Source organism: Oryza glaberrima, chromosome 4 (assembly GCF_000147395.1).
Source record: "Oryza glaberrima chromosome 4, OglaRS2, whole genome shotgun sequence".
Lineage (NCBI taxonomy): Eukaryota > Viridiplantae > Streptophyta > Magnoliopsida > Poales > Poaceae > Oryza > Oryza glaberrima.
Genome location: NC_068329.1, coordinates 27,703,515 through 27,726,650, shown reverse-complemented (window position 1 = coordinate 27,726,650; position 23,136 = coordinate 27,703,515). Strand labels below are relative to the sequence as shown.

Genomic DNA, 23,136 nt, shown 5'->3' with positions numbered 1-23,136 from the left:
GTCTAATAACAAAACAAATTATAGATTCCGCCAGGAAACTTTGAGACGAATTTATTAAGCCTAATTAATCCATCATTAGCAAATGTTTACTGTAGCACCACATTGTCAAATCATGGCGCAATTAGGCTTAAAAGAATCGTCTCGCAATTTTATGGCAAACTGTGCAATTGATTTTTTTTCTACATTTAATACTTTATGCATGTGTCTAAACATTCGATGTGACAGCATGAAAAGTTTTGTTCGAGAACATGCCCATAGTATAATTTTTTACGCTGATAGAACACAGCGGTGAGGACCGCTATACATACAACTCTGTGTTTACGATTTTCGTACAAAGGGCTTGTTTAGTTGGCAAAATTTTTCGTCCCTGCATGTTACATCAGATATACGAATATACATTTGAAGTATTAAACGTAGTCTAATAACAAAACAAATTACATATTCTGTTAAAAAACCGCGAGACGAATTTATTAAGCCTAATTAATCCGTCATTAGCAAATGTTTACTATAGCATCACATTATCAAATCATATCGCAATTAGGCTTAAAAGATTCGTCTCACAATTTTTGGCGAACTATGTAATTGATTTTTTTTCTACATTTAATACTCCATGCATATATCAAAGCATTCGATATGATAGCGTGAAAAATTTTGTTTGGGAACTAAACAGGCCCAAAGTAACGCTTCTCCATTTATTAAAGGTTTCAAGCAGCAAGTTCAGGTCCCAACACATAAATAAGTTGAGAGAATTCCTTATATGCCACCCTAAATTAGTTTGTTCCCTTATATGCCACTCAAAATTATATCTTTCCCTCTATGCTACTAGTTTAAAATTGTCCACCCTCATGTGCCATTGCGGTCACTCCTCCGGCTCTTCACTGTTAACTTTATGTTAGAAAGACCTATTTGCCCTTACAACTTGCTATAGAACCAGTTGTAGCAATTCGGTGAAATTTGGCAAGCTATTTTCATGACAAAATAAAGTTGGTTGATATGTATATGTATGTAGCATTTAGTGCTAACATAGCTATTGGATATGAAAAATAAATTTTTGATCACCGCATACAATACCATCACACATGAATTTCCAACAAAAGCATGAAAAATCCGATTTTCCACCAAAAGCTTGAACATGCATTAAATATTGAGGTCTGTAAGTATTACGTGGTCATCACATAAATGTTTAAATCACCACATACAATGCATCACCTCTCATCACAGATTCATAGTGCATATAACAAAAATAAGGCTGTGTTTAGATACAGGGGTGAAAAGTTTTGGCGTATCACGTTGGATATACGGACACACATTTGAAATATTAAACGTAGACTAATAACAAAACAAATTACCGATTCCGCCTGTAAACTGTGAGACGAATTTATTAAGCCTAATTAATCCATCATTAGCAAATATTTACTGTAGCACCATATTGTCAAATCATGGAGCAATTAGGCTTAAAAGATTCGTCTCGTAATTTACACGCAATTTGTATAATTTGCTTTTTTTTCTCTATATTTAATACTCTATGCATATGTTCAAACATTCGATGTGATAGGGTAAAAAATTTTTTGCTTGGGATCTAAACAGGACCTAACTCCATTGTTGCTGCCTTCTCTAGGATCAACACTGTGTCTGGCTTGCCTTCTCCATGGACCAACAATGAACAGCCGGAGGAGCGACGGCAGTGACACATAAGGGTGGATAATTTTAAACCAGTGGCATTTTGGGAAAGAGCCAATTCTAAGTGGCATATTTTAGATATATGATCCGAATTTTAGGCCCACAATATATTCGGATTTGTTTACTAGGAGGAGTCAAGTCTTTACCTATTAGGTGTTTTCCTATTATCTCCTATATATACTCTTATAAGCCGTACACGCAAAGGGGTGACGTTTCCATTGTTATTCATCTACATTTGTAATCAACTCTTCTATAGTGATTATTACCGATCGGTGCTCGTGGTTTTTTTCTGCAAGGGTTTTTCACGTAAAAAATTGTCTCTGTTGAGCATCTATTTTCATAACAGTATATAAGGGGATGGGCTAATTTGGAGTGGCATATAAGGAATTCTCTCAAAGAGTAAACATATTTTCATTCAAATCTCTACCTCCGTAGTATTTTGCTTTTCCTCGTTCCATTCATCCAGGTTGATTTCTGCTACTTCCTTCTTAGAGTTCTTGTTATTCGAATAATAATTCAAGGCAAATCAGTAAATTAGAGGAGTTACATCAGCATAATTGAAGGCACTAATTTATTATTTGACCTAGTCATCCAATTGTCTCTGCCTTTTTCGGACTTATCACGATCCAGTCATCCAGGATATCATTTTCTACTACATCCTTTCCAGAACAGGTCTTGACATCCGAGTCATCACTTATCAATTTCCCAGCAGTGTTGCCCCTGGTAGCCAAGAACAACAATTTATTACTATGCTTTTCCAAAGAAGAAAACAGATTCTTTACAGAATACTCCTTGTCTTGCAGATAACAATAATCCAAAAATATCTGCACAGTAAGAATATTACTATATTGATACCTAGTAGGCTTTCCCACAGCAGAATATTCTTTTGAGTATGTAGTACATAGATGCCAAGGTCCTAGTCCGGATAAAGATGCTGAAGAACTCGCGTCCATTTTTGTCCTTGTGCCTTTCCTTCACCAACTCACACGTCAAGTTGGCTTCTCGCGTGATGCCCTAAAAGTTAGTGGTACATTGCAAGCAAGACCAAGACTGTCATAAACATCAAAGAGTTAATACTGAAGTAGATCACAGTTTGTTTTGGTAGAGGCAAGACAAGTACCATCATTGCGGCTGCGGCAAGAATATGTTCAGGCTCTTTGTAGGTCATAAATCTTAAGGCATTGCCGCCGGATTTTGTTGCTCAATACAAACCAGTAGGGGTTATCTTCCGCATGAACCAGCATTGCTCACATCAGCTCAGCCTCCTTGGTGATACACTTGAAAATCAACCATGGTTCGCAATCGGCACAAAATAAACAATCAATTGATGTGCATGTCTCCAAATGAAAAAAGAGCTTTGCTTGGTATTTTAAGGTAGGAATGGATCGAGACACAGTGACGACACACCTTAAACGCGACAGCGGCGGCAGGAAATTCGGATTCCAGCGCGTTCGTCGTTTCACGCGCACGCTTGGTGATCCTGTCACTCGTCCGGCTGATCTTGATCTCGACATTTTCAGTAAAGACTCCAGCACGGCACTTCAGCAGAAACATCAGATGGCTCTCCATCTCGGCACACTTGAAAGGACAATTTTGCAAATTTTTTGTGCACATATAAACTAATTAGATGATGAAGCTTGAAATACTAGAAACTACTCCATCCGTCCTAAAATAAGTATAGTTTTGCACTATTTATGTTAAACGTTTTACCGTTTGTCTTATTTAATTTTTGTTAGATGATTAAATATGAATAGTACTTTATATGTGATTATTTTTTAAAAAAATATATAATTTTTTAAATAAGATGGACGGTCAAAAGTTGGACATGGATATTCACTGCTGCACTTATTTTGGGACGGAGGTAGTATAAAACAGGACAAGAAGGTGGCAATCAGGAAGGTACCTTGTTGGCCAGAGCTGTGAGGCTATCGTCGTCTCCAGTGAGATCAGCAGCAGCATTGGGTTTCTTTTGGTTGCGATTGTAATAATCCACGAGGTATTCCTTGTACCGAGAGAAAGTACGTGCCACACTGAACGGCAGTATGGTATCCCATCCCCATGCTCTCTCGAAAAGATCTGCACAAAGACAGCAAGACTAGTAAATTTCGATGAAAACGAAGCAAGATGGGGGATTTAAATCCCTCTACTCTGGAAAACATTCCAATTATTGCATCATCATCGAAATCACATGACTGTTTAACAGCTACCACCAATTTCAATGGAGGAAGAAGATCTACCTGGGTAGTTGATGATCTCGAAAGGCGGCGCTGGCGGGTGGTAACCGAATTTCTTGCAACTTTCCGCGAGTGTAACAGCTGGCATCAGCCTCTCCCTAGCGGTTGCTCGAAACTCGGCATACAAGCGTGCCTCCATTTCGGGGGTAACTGCGATTTCCTCCTCCTCCTCCCCATCCTCCACCTCCTCCTCCACTACCTCCTCCTCCGACGACGACGAGTCCTCCTCCTCCGAGTCCTCCTCCGAGTCCACCCAAATCCCCCGCGGGTGTGTATTTGCATCTGCATCACTTGGGTCGGTGGGTGAATCCAGGGTTGGGATGGTGGCTCCCCGCTAGTCCATTGGTGAGACGATTCAGTCCCCATTCTTCTTCTCAATGCGGCGGCGCGCCGGAGAGGGCAAGGGCTTCTTCGACTCGAGGAATTTTGAGAGGGAGAGGGGGATCGGAGCAGCTTCCTTTTCGAGGCCTATATATTAGAGCAGCCCGTGGGCCGTAGCCCATACAAAATCGCACCAGTGCGGCCCAAGAACGGTGACGTCATCCTGCTGGGCGACGCTGGCTCTGGGTCGTCTTCTTCTTCTTTTTTTTGAACGACTGGCTGGGTCTTCTTCGAGTTCCTCTCCACATGCTCCGTGGCCACGTTGGAGATACTAACAGTTTTTTTAATCATTACTCTCTGTATCCCAATTTGATCCTCGAACAAGTACATCTTTATTTATTTGTGTCAAAAGTAAATGAGTACTACTTCCGTCTTAAAATAAGTGCAGTCGTGGATATCCGTGCCCAACGTTTGACCGTCCGTCTTATTTAAAAAATTTATGAAAAATTTAAAAATATTTAGTCACACATAAAGTACTATTCATGTTTTATCATCTAATAGCAATAAAAATACTAATCATAAAAAAATTTCAAATAAGACGAACGGTCAAACGTTGAACGTGAATAGTACAAAACTACACTTATTTTGGGACGAAGGGAGTATCATTGAATACACTGCATGCAACCAACCAAGATTAATTTCTATTGGTCCAACTATATACGATACGTAAAACTTAATGTAATCCATGGAACATGAAACGACTTAGCACCTTAAGAGCAAGTTTAATAGTACAGCTCACTACTAGCTCCAATTCATCTATAACCAATTTAATAGCAACTCATATAATAGTTGCTTACTATACTATTAATACATGGTTCCACCTGTCATACGCACATTGTATCTTGGAGTCCGTACTGCAGCTGGCTACATGTCTGTAGTTCGCTGCTCTTCTCTCTTCTCCTTTTAACTCTTTAAAATATATTTATAGCTGGCTTATAGTCTGTTATTGTATATGCTCTAACCAATGAGAATTAATTATTGAGTGATGAATGCTTTATTGTTCTTGATCTCTGCAATCTTTGCTTAGGTGATGATCAAAATGGAATGGATGAAATATTATTTAAGAGATGGAGTACTAACAGTTGTTCAACATCTTGTACATTGTGCAAATTGACTATTTGTTTGTACTATGTACTACTCTCTCACTACTCTAATATAAGGGATATTCACTATTTTCTTAACGTTTGATCACTCGTTTTATTAAAAAAATTGTGCAAATATAAAAAAGAAAAGTTGTGTTTAAAGTACTTTGGATAATAAAATAAGTCACAAATAAAATAAAAAATAATTTTATTTTTTAATAAGATGAGTGATCAAACAGTATAAGTAAAAAATCAAAATCCCTTATATTAGGGGATGGATGGAGTACTTGTATGCTGGCTGTATTTAGTTCACATTAAAATTAGAAGTTTGGTTAAAATTGGAACGATGTGACGGAAAAATTAGAAGTTTGTGTGTGTAGAAAAGTTTTGATGTGATGGAAAAGTTGAAAGTTCGAAGAAAAACTTTGCAACTGAACACGGCGCGAATGCGCGAATGGTGATATGAAGAGATGAACAAGTTGGTCCTTGCGGATGCATATGTTCCCCTTCTGCTATCTCAACCGTGTCTGTCTTATCATAATCACGTCTCAACTTTCTGTCTATCACAATCAGTGTTCTCAGAAGACTTCAGGAGTCAATGGAGGGTGGTAGTCTGAGAGCTAAAGATTAGGTAGAGGATCAGAGGCAGAGAGGAAGAGTGAGGTTGATCGATGAGAGCACAGTGATTCGGCTCCCATGGCTCTCTCTGTGCTCCTGCTGCTTCTTGCAGCGGTTGCTCAGGCTCAGAAAGCACCGACGGCGACGACTGATCGGATTGAGGGTAGAAGATTCTCTCTTTTTTTCAAAACTGTTCTCTCCGACGATGGAGCTATCTCGAAATTCAGTTAAACCAATACGTTTTTGGTTTCCTCTTTTCCTTCCTGAATTCCGGCTGTTTTTTGCCATCTCTGTTTTTTTTTAACTGTGTCTGACTTCTCCTGAATCAGTGAATCTTCTATCGTTTGCACACTGAGCTGAATTTCTGCATTAGAATTTTTTTTTCTTAACGTAAACGCACTTGCGAAATCGCGATCCAGATCAGGCGACCTGTAATATTTTTCTCTCTTTCTTTTTTGTGACTGAGGCGACCTGTAATCTGTTCTAGAGTTTCTGGACGCTTCAGAGTTGACCTACGTTGTCCTGCGCTTGCTCCTGGTTTCCTAGCCGTCCGATCTGCTCTGTTCCGGGCAATCGGACGGTCGAGGAGCAGCCGACCGTTTGCTCATAAGTTCTCTCTTGACGTGGCGTTTTGCAGCGGAGGCGCTGAAGGCTGTGTTCGAGAAGCTCGACCAGAAGGCGGAATGGAACACCACCGGCGATCCGTGCAGCGGCGCGGCGACGGACAGCACCGACATCAACGACTCCAGCATCAACCCGGCCATCAAGTGCGACTGCTCCGACCAGAACAACACAGTGTGCCACATCACCGGGCTGTAAGTGTACACGCACACGAGGTGTTCGACGGGTTGCCTAGCCTGCAATGCGCGCACCTTCTTGCGCTAGTGTCTCTGACCATTCCAACTGAAAAGTGTTGATCGTGTGATTCAGTTATTTTTCCTCTTATCTGATGAGAAGGCGGAGCTAACACATTACGTGCTGACGCAGGAAGATATATGACAAGGATGCAACTGGCCAGATACCAGGAGAGCTGCGGAACCTCACACATTTAACCCATCTGTATGAACTCTCGGATTTCTTACGTGGAGTGGCCGTGCTCCAACTTCCAAGGCATTGCTCAAACATAGAGCATGGTTAATTAGTTTTTGGGACTTTTTTTTCTGCCAGGAATTTGGGGTAGTTTGCTGTGTGATAGTGCATTCTCCACACGACTTTATATTTTGCCAAAGATTGCACGCTCTTGTTTTAGTCTCCCCATCAGATCTCATTTCAGTAGAGCTGTAGAGGATTGCTACAAAGTTCAGTTGGGGTTACTGATTACCATCATTTGTTATGATGGCTACTATTTATTATAGGCTATTGTTGTAACTTAAAAAGAGTTGCCAAGCTCAACACCAAATTCAATAATGCCATGGAACTTAGAACTCAAATAATCATCTAAAAACTCAAAAAACATCTCTTTTGGATATTCAATAAAACTAATATTGTCGATATCTGATTTGGTCTTGTTTTAGAAATTTATCACATAATTTTTTGGTAGGGACTATACCATCGTTCATTGGGGAGTTGGCTGCTATGCAGTACATGTGAGATTCAGAACTCAAAACATAATTACATTAAATTCATCTGTTTTGCAGTAAGTCTCACATTTTATCTCTTGAACACACTAGGACTTTTGGCATCAATGCATTATCTGGATCTATTCCAAAGGAGCTTGGTAACCTTACAAATCTCGTATCCCTGTAAGAACTATACTTACATTACTTCGTGAACCTAGTTCATCATACAGCTCTACTATATTGAAAAGCTCATAATATAATTTTATCTTTTGTACTCTGACCCTGAATGTTTTAACTGCGTAACAATCATTTACATTAGCAGTGAATTAGTGAAACATATAATTCGAGAATACATGGCAATTTCCCCATGTTTATGATATTCAATCGAGGATTCCGAAATTCTGAGTGAAAAAACAAATTGCATATTCATTTTTTGTGAAATTATTTTATTTGGTTATTGGAGTTAAACTCAGTTGGAAGGATAGATATGCTGACAGCTGACTGTTAATTCTTCCTAGAATATAAATTCTAATACAGATTTATGTGGCTGACATGGAAATTTTCTGGGCTTATTTTCAGGGGTTTCAGCTCAAACAATTTTAGTGGTTCCCTTCCTTCAGAACTTGGGAGCCTGTTCAAACTTGAGGAATTGTGTGTTTCAACAAATAATTTGTCACTTTGTTCTTTTTTCTACGAAGACATTTTATTTTGTTGGACTATTCAGCCTAATGTGTTCTGCTATTTGTATCTCTCAATTGCAGGTACATTGACAGTGCTGGCTTAAGTGGAGAGCTACCATCATCATTATCCAAGCTTACAAGAATGAAAATATTGTATAAACTTACAAAATATTTGGTATAGCTGACATTAATGTTCCATTCCGTAAATTAAATCTTATGTCCTGTATCTTTTACTTGTTCAGGTGGGCATCGGATAATAATTTTACTGGGCAAATACCGGATTATATTGGGAGCTGGAATTTAACAGACCTGTAAGATTGGTATTTAGCTTTTGTTCATGATAAAAATAATCAAGAAAATAGGGAAGTTAACCTTTTTTTATATAGTTTCAAAGAATATGGGTAAATTCTGCTACAGTTTTACACAAACTGAGCTTTAGTTTGAGAGAAAAAACAATATTTTGTACCTGACTTCTATTCTTTAAGAGATTTCTAGAGTATACCTTGGCTGTGCTGAGGTCTCTTTATTTAATATATCCTCAGAGAGCACTAATAAACAATGCATCTTTCCTCTGTCGCCATTCATAAAGATATTGGTGCTAGTTTTGAATAAGGTGCTAGTATAAGCATTGAATCTGTTTCCCTGTAAAAGAAGTTGTAATTTTAACTACGCAAAGTTTTCCTCCTTTTGTTTTACTAGAGTTGAGACACTACTAGTTTAATGTATCACTAAATAAATGATAATCTAAATGACAAACTACATCTATGAATCTGTAGGCGGTTTCAAGGAAATTTTTTCAAGGTCCACTTCCAGCTAATCTTTCTAATCTTGTCCAATTAACAAACTTGTAAGTGCCTACTGCTGGCAATAATAGTTATACACCGTTCTTAAATATCAAAGGTTTCATCATAGGAAAAACAAATTCTATTTCTGTGGTGCAGGCGAATTGGCGATATAGCAAGTGGAAGCTCATCTTCACTGGCATTCATCAGTAACATGACATCTTTGAATACCCTGTATTTAAATTTGTTCACTTAATTAACTACTTAAACTACTATTCAGATTTTACTGTGGTGCAAACCAAGTTGTTAAATCCTATACTTAAGTTTTATCGTTCTATGCAGGATTTTGAGGAACTGTATGATATCTGATAGTCTTGCATTAATAGACTTTTCGAAGTTTGCAAGTTTAACCTTACTGTAAGATTTTTATTTCTATACTAAACTATAGTCAAGTGTATTTTGTGCAAGATATTGGATGCATTTCTATGGATCATGCACTGACCTCTGGTTGTTCTCAATTTGTTCTTAATATTACAGGGATTTGAGTTTTAACAATATCACTGGCCAAGTACCACAAACCTTGTTAAATCTGAATTTTCTTAGCTATTTGTATGGATTATCTTGCCTTCCAAAGCCTATTTCCTGGAATATAAGGGTTATTTGTTTATCTTGCTAATGTTTGCAAGTTTTACGTGATCAGATTTCTTGGAAATAATAATCTTACAGGAAGCCTTCCAAGCTCAAAAATACGTTCATTGAGAAATTTGTATGCATATGTGATCTATTTATTTGAACAACAAAAGGAGGTGTTTAATTTATCTCTAATGACAATTTGGCATTTTAATTTCTGCAGAGATTTTTCTTACAACCAGCTTTCAGGAAATTTCCCTTTTTGGGTTAGTGAGGAAGATTTGCAATTGTAAGTACCAATTTCTGAAACATCCATTAACTAATTTAAGCAAAAACAAGGACATGTTTGACCTATGTTAGGCTTTGTAAGCTGGCATGTTAGGTGTATTTGATAAATCTGAAAGGTGTATTTTAATGTATCTAGCTTGTAAGTCTTCACAAAATTGTTGGATCTAGAATCTATAGGCCACCTGTGATTCAGATTCTTCATGGAAACAAGAATTAATCTTACAACTTAGCACAAAAACAAATCCTTTTTTTTTATAGATTGAGTTTATTTTTCAACGAGCCGGCGAACACCCGCCGAAGTTTATTAAGAGGGGTAGAAACAGAGTTTACAGAGCTTCCAGTATCCGTGTCTTTAAACACTGGCAACAGGCCAAGCTGCTAAACTACAGACACCACACTACAACACAACAATACACAGCAGCAGCCACAGAATCTACAGGCCGGCACCCACGATACCTTGCCGCAGTCCTGCTACAATCGCCATCTTAAGTTTATTTTTGTCCAACCTAGAGCAGACAAGCTCCAAATATGCTTGGAATTATGAATTACAGGAAGCCTTTTAATCTTAGTATTGTTTATTCTACTTAGGAATTTGCTGGCAAACAATTTCATGGTCAATATATCCAATAACAGGTGCACCCACCTTTGAATTTCTCCTTGATAACTCGAGAATAATTACAGCGTTTTCTCAGCTTCTATTTTGAATTAAAAATGTTGATATTTTGCATCCACAGTGCCTTACCTTCGGGGCTGGAGTGTCTTCAGCGAAATACTCCGTGCTTTCTTGGTTCTCCACATTGTGAGCCTTTCACCTTTTGCAATATGAAGAATGTTCTTTACTGTAGAAACATGATATCTGCAACCGCAGATTTCTTTCGTCAATACTAATACTAATTGATCTTACTTGCAGCTGCCTCCTTTGCTGTGGACTGTGGTAGCACCAGATTCATATCAGGCTCACGTAATTCCAGCTATCAAGCTGATGCTACCAATCTTGGAGCTGCATCATATCATGTTACAGAACCTTTGACATGGGGTATTAGCAACGTTGGAAAGTTCATGGACACACCAAATGGAACTACCATAATCAACAACGCGCGCCAGTTTCAGGCCACGCTAGATTCGGAATTGTTCCAAACTGCAAGGATGTCGCCATCATCTTTAAGATATTACGGTATTGGACTTCAGAATGGAAACTATACAGTCTCACTTCAATTTGCAGAGTTTGGGTTTGAAGATACAGAGTCTTGGAAAAGCCGAGGGAGAAGGGTTTTCGATATATATGTACAGGTAGGTTAAGGTTTGACACAGAATTTGGGTTTGAAGACACAGCCTTGGAAAAGCTTATAGATTATTCCTTTTTTTGGCTTAAAAAAATAAACTGTACTTTTCGATTTAGCTCATAATCAGGTCAAGAATTAATTTCATCTTGTTTTTGGTGCAGGGTGAACGTAAGGAGAAGGACTTTGACATCAAGAAGGAAGCAGGTGGTAAATCTTACACTGCAGTTAAGAAGGATTATATCGTTTCTGTCACCAAAAACTTCGTTGAGATTCATCTCTTCTGGGCTGGCAAGGGAACTTGCTGCGTTCCTACTCAAGGATACTATGGGCCCACTATCTCAGCTCTGAGTTTAAGCCCAAGTATTCCCCTTAACTACAAATCATCATGGTTCCAGTATGAAAACGATGTATTTTCTAGGGTTAACTGTTGCATTCCATTGTAAGATTGCATTTTTTTTCTAACAGGTGAACTTTTTTTGTTAGATTTCACCCCTACAATTGGTAACGTGGCAGAACAAAACAGTAGTACTAGTAAAACAGTTGTAATTGTTGCAGTTGCAATTGGTGTGACAATTTTAGGTTTGGTAGCACTTGTTGGAATCTTTCTTTGGAGAAAGAAAAGGAGAAAGCTATCACTGGAGCAACAAGGTACATGGCACACTAGGCCAACAATATATCTTTAACCGAACAAACAGGAAGCTAATAAATTGATGTACCTTTTCGTGTTTGCAGAGCTGTACAGTATTGTTGGAAGACCTAATATATTCAGTTATGGTGAACTAAGGTCCGCAACTGAAAATTTTAGTTCCAGCAACCGTCTTGGTGAAGGAGGATATGGGGCAGTTTATAAGGTTAGTTCATTTATATTATATATGAACATGAAAGTTTTACCTATGAAATCAATTTATTAACATATAGACAAGTACACGGGTATTGTATAGCTAAAAGATACATATGATTGTACTGATTCCTTCTGTTACGCACAATGGCTAGATTCGTTGTGCTTTCTATTCCTGTGCTTAGATGATGCATATGTAGTAAATTTTTTTTTTTTTTGGGGGGGGGGGGGGGGGGGATATGCCAGTTTATCCATTATAAAATAGAAAAAGTAAATTTAATAAAACCCCACCTATTATGATCAAGTTACACAAAACTGTAGGGCTTTTGGCACGCGACATATAACCCCGGGTATTATAGTCTTACAGTTTCATAAAACCACACTGTTAACCATTTGACATACTCCTATATTAAAATAAAGAAAACGGATGTAACATTTATATAATAGATAAAATCCTCATAATTTTGAGATGTGATTGTAGAACTCAAAAATATGGTAGAATCAAAGTCAAAGTAATCAATAGTGTGGTTTTGTGAATCTTTAGGACCATAAGACATAGGGTTATGTGCCATATGTCAAAATCCCTGTGGTTTTATGCGACTGAGACCATAACAGGTGAGGTTTTATGAAATTTACTCAAATAAAAAAGATATTCGGCATTGCAAATACTTGAAGCTGGCATTTTGGTGAATGCAACCTTGCAGGGTAAGCTAATGGATGGAAGGATAGTGGCAGTGAAGCAGCTATCTCAAACATCTCATCAAGGGAAAAAACAATTCGCAACTGAAATAGAAACTATATCCCGAGTGCAACACCGTAATCTCGTGAAGTTGTATGGTTGTTGCCTTGAAGGCAATAATCCACTGCTGGTTTATGAGTATATGGAGAATGGGAGCCTTGATAAAGCACTGTTCGGTACAATTTATTTCATTTTGATGCAACTGGGATTCTGATAATTTATTGTTAGTAGATAGAAACATAAAAGTTCAATCCTGTATTTCTAGGAACTGAGAAATTACATATAGGGTGGCCAGCACGCTTTGAAATATGCTTGGGCATTGCAAGAGGTCTGGCTTATCTTCATGAAGAGTTAAGCATCCGTGTTGTGCACAGGGACATCAAGGCCAGCAATGTCTTACTTGACGCCAATCTCAATCCTAAGATCTCGGATTTCGGGCTAGCCAAACTTTATGATGACAAGATGACTCATGTTAGCACAAAAGTTGCTGGTACATTGTAAGTACATTCCATCTTTGCATTTTTTCTTTTTAAAAAAATAACTATTTTAATGGCATGTAAGAAATAAGAGGACATCCTCTTAAGGGGCAAAAAAAAGACCTTCCTGCCTTTGCCACCTTTGTGTTTATACTGCATCATTTGCTCATTTGGGGATTTGCTGTGCGGTTGTGCCCTACTCAGCACACAATCTGATTTTAATAAGCAAACTTGCATACAAACCCCTTACATAATGTCAAATTACATAAGCAGTTTACAGATTATTTTTTTTAATACATGTGAAGGTAATGATGTTTTTTTGGCTCTTTCCAGTGGTTATCTTGCACCTGAGTACGCCATGAGAGGACATATGACTGAGAAAGTTGATGTGTTTGCATTTGGCGTGGTCTTATTGGAGACTTTAGCTGGCCGGCCAAACTATGATGATGTGCTTGAAGAAGACAAAATTTATATTTTCGAATGGGTAAGCTCTCCCTAGCTCAAGGCGATGAATTCTCGGTCTGATCTTTGTATTATTTGAACGATATACTCTTATATTTATACTCAAAATTGATAATATAAAGTTGTCACGCACTCATGCCACCATGACATTTCAATTATACCCTCTTTTTTTTAGCGAAAAAAGAGCAGGAGTTCTACCTCAAGCATAATTATACCATCTAACCATAGTTTTGGCACACTCTAGATTTTTCACATTTTTATGTACAAAACTGCAGCCGAATCCCCATGTTACTTCATCAAATATGCAACCGCAAGATTTAATCTACTCTACATAGTGCTTTAACTATTTAACACAATTTGGTGGTTTTTATCACCATTGCTTGATTATGACATACTCCCTCCTTCCCTAAGGATGTGTCTAGATAATGAGAAATGAAGGGTGGGATTGGGATTGGAAAATGAATGAAGGGTTAGGATTAAATGGAAGAGGGAGAATGAATGGTTAGGATTTAAAGATACCTTTTAATAGGTGGGAAATCATTTCCCTATTCCATTATCCTAACAATACCTAAATGTTTGACGCCGTTGACTTTTTTAAACATGTTTGATCATTCATCTTATTTAAAAACTTTGTGAATATTATTAAAAAAAAATTTAAGTAGTAGTAGTATATTTAACAATGAATCAAATGATAGGAAAATAATTAATAATTGCTTAAATTTTTTAAATAAGACGAATGATCAAATATGTTTAAAAAAGTCAACGGCGTCAAATATTTAGGGACGGAGGGAGTATTTTAGTACTGAATAGTACAAGATGTCAAATTTCAATCACTTTACAGTAAATCGCTTGCATATCTTTTCTTTTTCTTTTTTTTAGGGAAATGTCAAATTTCAATCACTTTACAGTAAATCGCTTGCATATCTTTTTTCTTTTTTCTTTTTTTTTGCATATCTTATGATGGAAACATGCAAATCTGATTTTGGCCTCAAAAATAACACTGGAAATTTCTGAACTTACCATCTCAATACTTTCAGGTCTGGAGGCTGTACGAGAGCGAACGCGCCCTTGACATCGTAGACCCAAACCTCACAGAATTCAACAGCGAGGAGGTGCTCCGCGCCATCCACGTGGCCCTCCTCTGCACCCAGGGCTCACCTCACCGGCGGCCGTCCATGTCGAGGGTCGTGGCGATGCTCACCGGCGACGCTGTGGGCGAGGTGGCGGCGAAGCCCAGCTACATCACGGAGTGGCAGATCAAGGGCAGCGGCACCACCACCACCACCACCGGCTCCTCGTCCATGAGCAGCAGCGCCGCCAACGGCCAGTGGAGCTCAGCGCCGCCGCCGCCGCCGACGAGGGCCACCTCCTCGCCGAAGATGTCGTCGCCGTTCTTGAGCTCCGTCGTCGACGAAGGCAGGTGACGACTTCGCGCCGCCGCTCGCCGGTGCTTGGTCGGATCAAACTTCTCAAGAAACGGGCAGATAATAGCTGCTGTGCTTTGTGAAGAGCGTCAAAATACATTGGTTTTTTTGGACTCGAAATAAAACCGCTATTTAAAACCGTCGAGAGTCAAATACACCGGTTTTAATAGTTAGTAAGTTGACTCTCTTTCTAATTAAGGATACAAATTAGATTCGGTATATTTTTAAGGGAGTGAAAGTGAATTTTTTTCCTCCGGAAAATACGGGCTCTATTTTAGCCCGAATTCCCAGTGCAAGTGGACCGGCGAGATAGCCCACGACAACTGTATATATATATATATGTGCCATGCGTATTTAGGGCCTGTTCACTTTGATGTCATTTTCAACCTTACCAAGTTTTGGTAAAGTTGCCAAAAAAAGTGGCTACATTTAGTTTGCTACCAAATTTTGGTAACTATATAAGAAATCCTGCCAAAATTTTGGCATGTTACCAAAATTTTGGCAACTATATCAAAATGCCAAAATTAGGTAAGGTTTTTTTTTGGCATCAAAGTGAATAGGCCCTTAATACTTACGCTCTGCCTGTAATCTCTCCTCTGCTCCACTTCCACCCATGCTTTGCCTCCTCTTTTTTTTTTAACGAGACGGTGCAAAGTTCTAGTAATAGAGCAGAAAAAAACTACAAGGTTGTAACCAGGAAAAAGAAAAAAAAACATACCACCCCCACACCTCGACAACGCCAACACACAAGTCCGAAAGAAGGCTAGCACCGGACCGGCCGCCGTTAAGTGTGACCGACCGCCGCTAGATCAACAAAGGAACACAGACGAGATCGCCCTACAGCTAGGATGTGCCAAAACAACGTCTTCAAGAAAAGAAGTGATGGAAAACTGTCGCCACCGTCCATCGGGGCTTAAAGGAGCCAAGACTGGGCTTTCACCCGGCAACCACCCTTGAGGGGTGAGACAGCACAACAATGCCCTCAGGAGGGGGAATTAACCATCGTTGTCGGTCCGTCCAAAGGTCGGGCTAGGTTTTCACCCGCCGCTTAGCACCTGCGAATCCACGGCTAACGCACTGATGCTCCACCACCACTCAATCTCTGCCAACATGTGGGACCCCTGCACCGGCGCCCCCCGCCGGCCAGCCTTCGTGCGCCGAAGACCATGCCACATCCACTGGCAGCTCCTCCTCGCACCGAGGTCGCCTCCTCCACCGCCGACCACGTCCCTCGCATCAATCCGGCCTCCCTTCATCGGTCGCACCTCTCGCGCCAAGCCAGCCTCCATCTCCACCGCCCGCGCCTCTCGCGTCAAGCCAGCCTCCGCTGCCATCGGCTGCGCCTCTTTGCGCCAAGCTGGTCTCCGACCCCTCCTCCAAACGCCGCCACGCTGGCTAGATGCAGCCGTCTGCCACGCCCTCGGCTAGCCGTCCGAGGCCATCATGCCTCCTCCACCTCAGCCACGTTCACCACACCTCCCGTGTCGCCGCCGCCAGCCGCTCCATAGCCACGATCGCCGCTGCCGTCAGCAGCCACGCGCGCGGCTTGCCGTCGCAGCCTCCGTGGCCACGTTGCCATCGCGGTCGTCGTTCGGCCAGATCTGGCCTGCCGCGGTCGCCACATCCCGTGGACGCCCGCCGCTGCCATCACCAGACACCGCTGCCGCCGTTGTCATCGTCAGCGCCAGCGGATGGCCACCACTATATTTATAACTAGGTGAAACCCCGCGCATTGCTGCGGAAATTTAGTATGATAATAATAAAAAATAACGTGTAAGATAGCTATGATAGCTAGATAACACCAGATTAAGTAAATTAATGTGGTTTATGATAATTTAAATTTAAATAGTATGTAGAATGGTGATTCAAACGTAAAAAGTAAGGTGGTATAACTTTATAGAAGAATAAAAATAGGGAGATAGTTTGGGTGTGTGAACCGTAGATTAATCATCTAAAGGCTAAAAACAATTGATGAGATATGACTTAATTAGAGGAAAAAAGGAGAAAGATAATCTGGACCATAGATTAATCATTTAAGCACTAAGTGAAGATGAACTATATAAGTATATAGGATATCATAAAACATAATAAAGATATATATTGAAATATTATGTGAATTATATTGGATGATAATTTAACATGTTTGTATTTGAAAAGCTCTTAAATTATAAAAACTATAAAGACATAGCATGTTTGCATGATGTTTAAATGTGATGATTGTTAGTGGATGATGATGTGGCATCTTGTTAATTAGTGGATGATGATGTGGCATCTTGTTAGTGGATGATGATGTGGCATCTTTGCATGTTAAGCTTAAGGAGTTAGTGGGGGATAACTTTATAGTAAGATAGGATATATAAATATAGGTAATTTTGTTTTTTAATAAGTAGGTAAATATATGGAGTAATGATGAAAGAGGCCCATCACCTAAGGCCCTAAGCACAGACGGCCCATCAAACTCCCTCGATGTGGCCCATCAAGACCACCTCTAACTCTAATTCCTTTCGGTTTCTGGTGAACAATTGTGAGGAGTAAAAAAAAATACTAGTAATTGAAGGGAGGGAGAGAGGGGAGAGAGAGGAGGGAGGAAATGGGGAGGGTGAGGGAGGAAAGGAGGAGAGGGTGGAGGGAAGTCGGTGGGTCCTACATGTCATACACGGATTTATATAGGGATCGGCCGAGAGCTGTAGCCTGGCCAAAATCAACTGAGGGCGAGGAAGGCGAAGCGAATCTCGCCGAGATGGAGCTCTCCGGCGACGACGCCATCGGCTCCGGCGGGCGCAAGCGGAAGCGCCACGTGGAGCCTTCTCTCGAGTACCCCTGCGTGTCTCGGCTCCGCCACCGCCGCCTCCTCTCCTTCCTCTCCATCCACGACTTGGGCGCCACCTTCGACGCGTAAGTCACAGTTCGGTCGATCGATCGGCGCCGCGCCCGGCGGCTCACTTCAATCTCTTCTTCTTCATCATCCCAATCTTATCCACACTGGTTGGTTTTGTGTGGCTGACGCACGCAGATTGGCCGAGGAGACGGACGTGTTGTTCCGCGTGGAGCAGCTGCAGAGGCTGGTGAGGCAGGGGAGGTGGGCCGATGGGATCAGGTACGTGTGGCGGTTCGTGCCGAGCCGCCACCTGCTGGGAGACGCCGGCAGGGTGTTCGTCGACTTCACCCACATCCACGAGGCGATCGACAGCATCGTCACCGGCAACCAGTACGGCGCCAATGTGGCGGCGCGCTACGACCGCCACATCAAGGATTATCCCAACTCCTACCCCGGCATCGTCAAGATCGCCCGTATCCTTCTCACCATCCTCCGCTCCCTGCCACTCAGGTGTGTGCGCGCGCGCTGTACTTTCAGTTTGTTTTAGACTTTTAAGCTTCTTCACCATCTCCTTCCTTCCGTCCATCCGTCGATTGGCATCTGGTGAACCTGAAGGCGGCCGAGATCGTCAAGGAATTGGTCGATCAGACCCCCGAGTTCAATGACCTGCTCAAGCTGCCGTCTTGCCCAGCCAAACCACACAACATTCTCCCCATTGGGCCCTGGTATGTATGCTCTATACTTCAGAATATCCACATTTATTATTTCTGAATTTAATAATGTTCCTACTTCCTCCGTTTCATATTATAAGACTTTCTAGCATTGTCCATATTCATATGGATGTTAATGTCTAGATTTATTAATATATATATATATATATATGATTGTGGGAAATGCTAGAAAGTCTTATAATATAAAACGGAGGGAGTATTTTTCTTCTAATATGTTGACGTGCGAGGCTTATAGCCTTCGCCAACAAATATCGTCAGTAGTAATTGCTGTGCACTTCATTTGTATTACTTAAAACCTTTGCTAGTTTTCACCGGAGGCGCCATGTGAAGAATGAAGGACGAATTCCAGCATCTGATATTGCCCGCTTCTACCTTCACAAGAAGAGAGGGTATGCTATAGTTAAATTTCTCGTCAATTATTCCACTGTTTCTGATTTTTGACATTGATACAAATGTGCATGTTGTCCAGGCTGCCTTCTTCAAATCTCGGTCAGGAGACAAGTTATCCAGGTATAACTTGACAGTACCTCACAGACCTCCATCTGATATCTTAAAAAAACAGGCACAACTTGCATACTATGATGTCCTTATAACCTTATTTACAGTGTCAGGATTATCATGTGAGGCTGCAGCCTGGCTGGCAGATATTATCGGTAAAGTTTGTTTAATTATGTTGTCTCCTGCCGTCTGTTTACTTTTTGTTTCTAATTACAAGCTTTTTGTGCAAGCATAATCCATATTTGTTCATATAGTTCCCCTTTCCCCTTGACTCTATATTTATGCTGACTTCTGAACACTGTTTCCATCAGATGAATCTGTGCAAGCTGGTATGCTCCATGATGGGTATCGGTTAAAATACTCCTGTAATGAAGGTAGCTCAACAGTTATTTCTTTCGACATATATCATCTCTGTTTACTTTTTGTGAAGTATTGAAGCCTTTTGGGTCACCTATGCATAGAATTTCTTTAGCTACTTTTTTCACTCGAAAACGTAGGAGGGTTGCAATTCATTTCATTAAGAAGGAAGAAACATACTCCCTCCCTCTCTAAATATTTGACGCCGTTGACTTTTCTAAACATGTTTGACCATTCGTTTTATTCAAAAACTTTTGTGAAATATGTAAAACTATATGTATACATAAAAGTATATTTAACAATGAATCAAATGATAGGAAAAGAATTAATAATTACTTAAATTTTTTGAATAAGACGAACGGTTAAACATATTTAAAAAAGTCAACTGCGTCAAATATTTAGGGATGGAGAAAGTATGTACAAAGAAGGAAAAAGAGGGAACAACCCCTGCTCTCCTACCACCAAGACAAACCCAAAAAAGAAAACGACCTCCCTATCGTCCTTAGACCATCAGGGCAAGTCTCTCATTAAGCAAATTTTGGAGTGCATGCTGCCAAACACCACAAACTACTCTCATTAGACACTGCTTGTAAAACCACCAAAACGGTAGCAGTAGCCCCATTGAACATGCGGTCATTCCGGATGCTTCAAAAGCTCATAAACAACCAAGATAATCAACGAATTTAGCCCTTTCTGAAAGTCATTATGAACTCCCTTGATAGTTTTGCACCACCAATTAGAAAAGCTTGGTTCAGTCTTCAGAAGGTTGGGGAGCAGCTGCACTTAGCCCCACGGCCGAGAGAACCAAGAACAACACTTGCTGGGCACACACGAGTCCAGAATATGTTGAATGTTCTCCTCTTCTTTAGCTACTATTTTCCTTTCCTTTCTTTTCAACTTTAAATACCGTTTTGTTCGCAGGACGTTTTGAGGCCGTAGAGAGTCTCATATAAAATAGCAATGAACTTGCCCATCATACTTTGATGCCTTGCACTCCACTTTATGTTAGCTGCCAAGTTACAATAATTTCTTTTTAATTGAGTAATTTCACAGTGTTTTCTCTCGAAGCCCTTCACTAGATTTATGCCTACACTTTCCTATATTACGGCCTATTCACCTGATGACGCATGTACATTCTGTTTATTTGCTTACTTAAGATTCCAATGCACACCCTTTTGCCCTGCTTGCAGAAATGTTTTTTTAAAAAAAAGAATGATTTTTTAAAAATCTTATACGGAGACAAATTTCCTTCAGTTGTTCATTTCAGCGAGGTGCTGTTAATTTATTTCCTTTAATAGTATTGCTATCATTAAGTGAGTGCCTGCTGCCGGTTACAATTTCCAAACCCGTTGCAGGTGTTACTGGTGCTCCGGTCTTGCAGGCCGCTAAAAATTATGGAATCTCATCAGAAACTACTGCAGGTAGTAGAACATGAGCCTCCAACTGCACATTTAATCCTTGATGTGTACTAGTGATGAACTGTGACAAGCAGTGCCACATTGTGTCGTTCTCTCCTCCATATTGCCCTTAAAAGTATTTCAAAACAATGACAGAAATGTTATTTTCTCAGTCCTTCAGTTGCTTTCCTTATTTTGCTTGCCTCCATGGTGAGGATTGAGTGAACATCTAGTAGCTATATACGTGTTGTGTGCTGCAAATATCTAATGCTTCTTGGTCACGTGTATATGTTTTGTATTACAAATCCTACTAAAATGATGGGATGTGATCTGAAATTATTGCACGTGAATTAAGTGCACGTCCTTACTTGATTGTTATTTTGTAGCACCAGCACTATAATTAATTACTGTACCAGGGTCAGAATGTTATGCCACAGCGATACCTAATCCAATTTTCCAGCTACTCTTAACGATATGCTCCTGTGCAGCAATGATGTGCCCACTGATCATTACGGCTACTGGTCACCAAGGTTTCACTGCAAGAAATAATCCAACAAAGCCAGAAAAAACTGCTCACCAAGAGATCAATCCAACAAGTCAACAGATAACTGGGGAGTTTGTTCAAGTAAGGCTGTGAAAACTGTTTTTGTGCTGAATATCATTAGTAACATTTGACACTTACAATAAACAGTCACTATACATAGTAGTTTTATCTCCTGGCATAATGAATAAATGAGTTCAGTACACCTAAATCAACAGTAGGCTAAAGATGATTACTGTTTCCACATTAACTGCTTATTTGTTTGAAATTATGGTGCGCCACATTTCGTTTAACATCAAAAGTATAAGATAATTGCGATGCGTATTTGAATAAAATAGTTTGTTGCATTATGGAAATGGTCACCTTTAAGACACTCCGCTTATTGCAGAACTAGTTTGATTGAAGCCTATGCTATTAAAACCAAATTAATAGGGTGGTGAGTGGTGACAATTTTTTTCATTGTTACTCAGGATACAAGCTCAATCTTTCAAGAATACTACTCTGGTGGAAGGAAGAGTGAGAATGATTGGAAGTAACATGAAAAGGTTACATTACTAATCAACTCCTAACAAATGGAAATGAATCTGATTCATACGGTTCTTCCATGAATCTCCATTTTAGTTGCATGAATGCTTTTACTGGATTGTTAATGTTGGAACCCCTGAGATATTCATTATTTCCAATACATCACACATCGAGTTTTTTCCTTCTTTCCAACAGTTTTTGACTGATCTAGTTCACAACATGAGCATCATTTGGTGTTGTTTTGAGTTATTTCATTTCTTATGCACATCATAAATGTAAGAACTAAGAAATTTATACTGAATTTTGATTATCTTTCCGTTCCAGCTTTAATTCAGACTCTGGTGATGGCAACACGCCCGTTGAGATCTCGAATTGATGACTGAGTTACAGCTTCGGTGGTCTCTTGCCCTTCTTAATGAGGGTATAATAGTTGATTGAGTTAAGGGAGCTATTAGAATACTCCATTTAGTTAAGTGGGAGGTTATGCCAGTGTTACCGTGTTTTATTGCAATGACTGTTAGTACAATATTTAATTAGAGGGAGGCTACTCCAGTGAAGTAGTTATGTGGACAATGTGTCCGCTCCTATGGTCTTTTTACTTATGTGGAGCGGGAATTGACCAGATACCCGATGGAATACCGCCACTTCATTGACCTATTGGCCTCTGCGGCTCTTCTGTGCTTTTTCGCCCTTGTTTCTTCTTCTTTGTGGGAACAACCAAATACTCCAGACAAGTGTTAAGTGTCTTCTGGTGGCAACACACGCAAACACATCTTTAATCCTAACTATTTCGGGAATACATAAACATATGGACTGAAATTCTGAAAGTTGGGAATTTCAAATGATTTCAGTTTTAGAAATCTTTTGGCCGGTAGACTATTCCACCAGGATTCACAGGTAAACCCGTAAATTTAAAACAAAATCTATGGGGAGCCACCGATAAACCCATTGTACCAGAAATTTAAGCCCAAAGTTGTTAACCCAAAATCTGTAATTTCAAAGGAATTAGAGTTCCACTTAGTAGCTTTTGGTTGGATGTAGATAAACGTTCAGTCAACAATGACACATAAACATCCAGCCAACTAGAACATAGAAACCTCTAGCCAAGTATTA

The 23,136-nt window shown here is 40.0% G+C and overlaps 1 protein-coding gene and 2 pseudogenes across 1 annotated transcript; 2 read left to right on the top strand and 1 right to left on the bottom strand.

The window, feature by feature from the left end:
• Window positions 1-2,267: 2,267 nt before the first annotated feature.
• LOC127772300 (uncharacterized) lies at window positions 2,268-4,053 on the bottom strand (annotated as a pseudogene).
• A 1,868-nt stretch (window positions 4,054-5,921) lies between these two features.
• On the top strand, window positions 5,922-15,407 carry LOC127772273 (probable LRR receptor-like serine/threonine-protein kinase At1g56130; annotated as a pseudogene).
• Window positions 15,408-17,819: 2,412 nt separating this feature from the next.
• Window positions 17,820-22,704, top strand: LOC127772274 (uncharacterized). Its single transcript, XM_052298293.1, has 11 exons — window positions 17,820-18,051; window positions 18,170-18,492; window positions 18,564-18,699; window positions 19,011-19,094; window positions 19,175-19,215; window positions 19,311-19,358; window positions 19,515-19,577; window positions 20,916-20,981; window positions 21,446-21,582; window positions 21,969-22,043; window positions 22,348-22,704. Exons 1-10 carry the CDS (start codon window positions 17,897-17,899, stop codon window positions 22,032-22,034), a joined length of 1,119 nt encoding a protein of 372 aa, XP_052154253.1. The 5' UTR covers window positions 17,820-17,896; the 3' UTR covers window positions 22,035-22,043; window positions 22,348-22,704.
• Window positions 22,705-23,136: the final 432 nt, after the last annotated feature.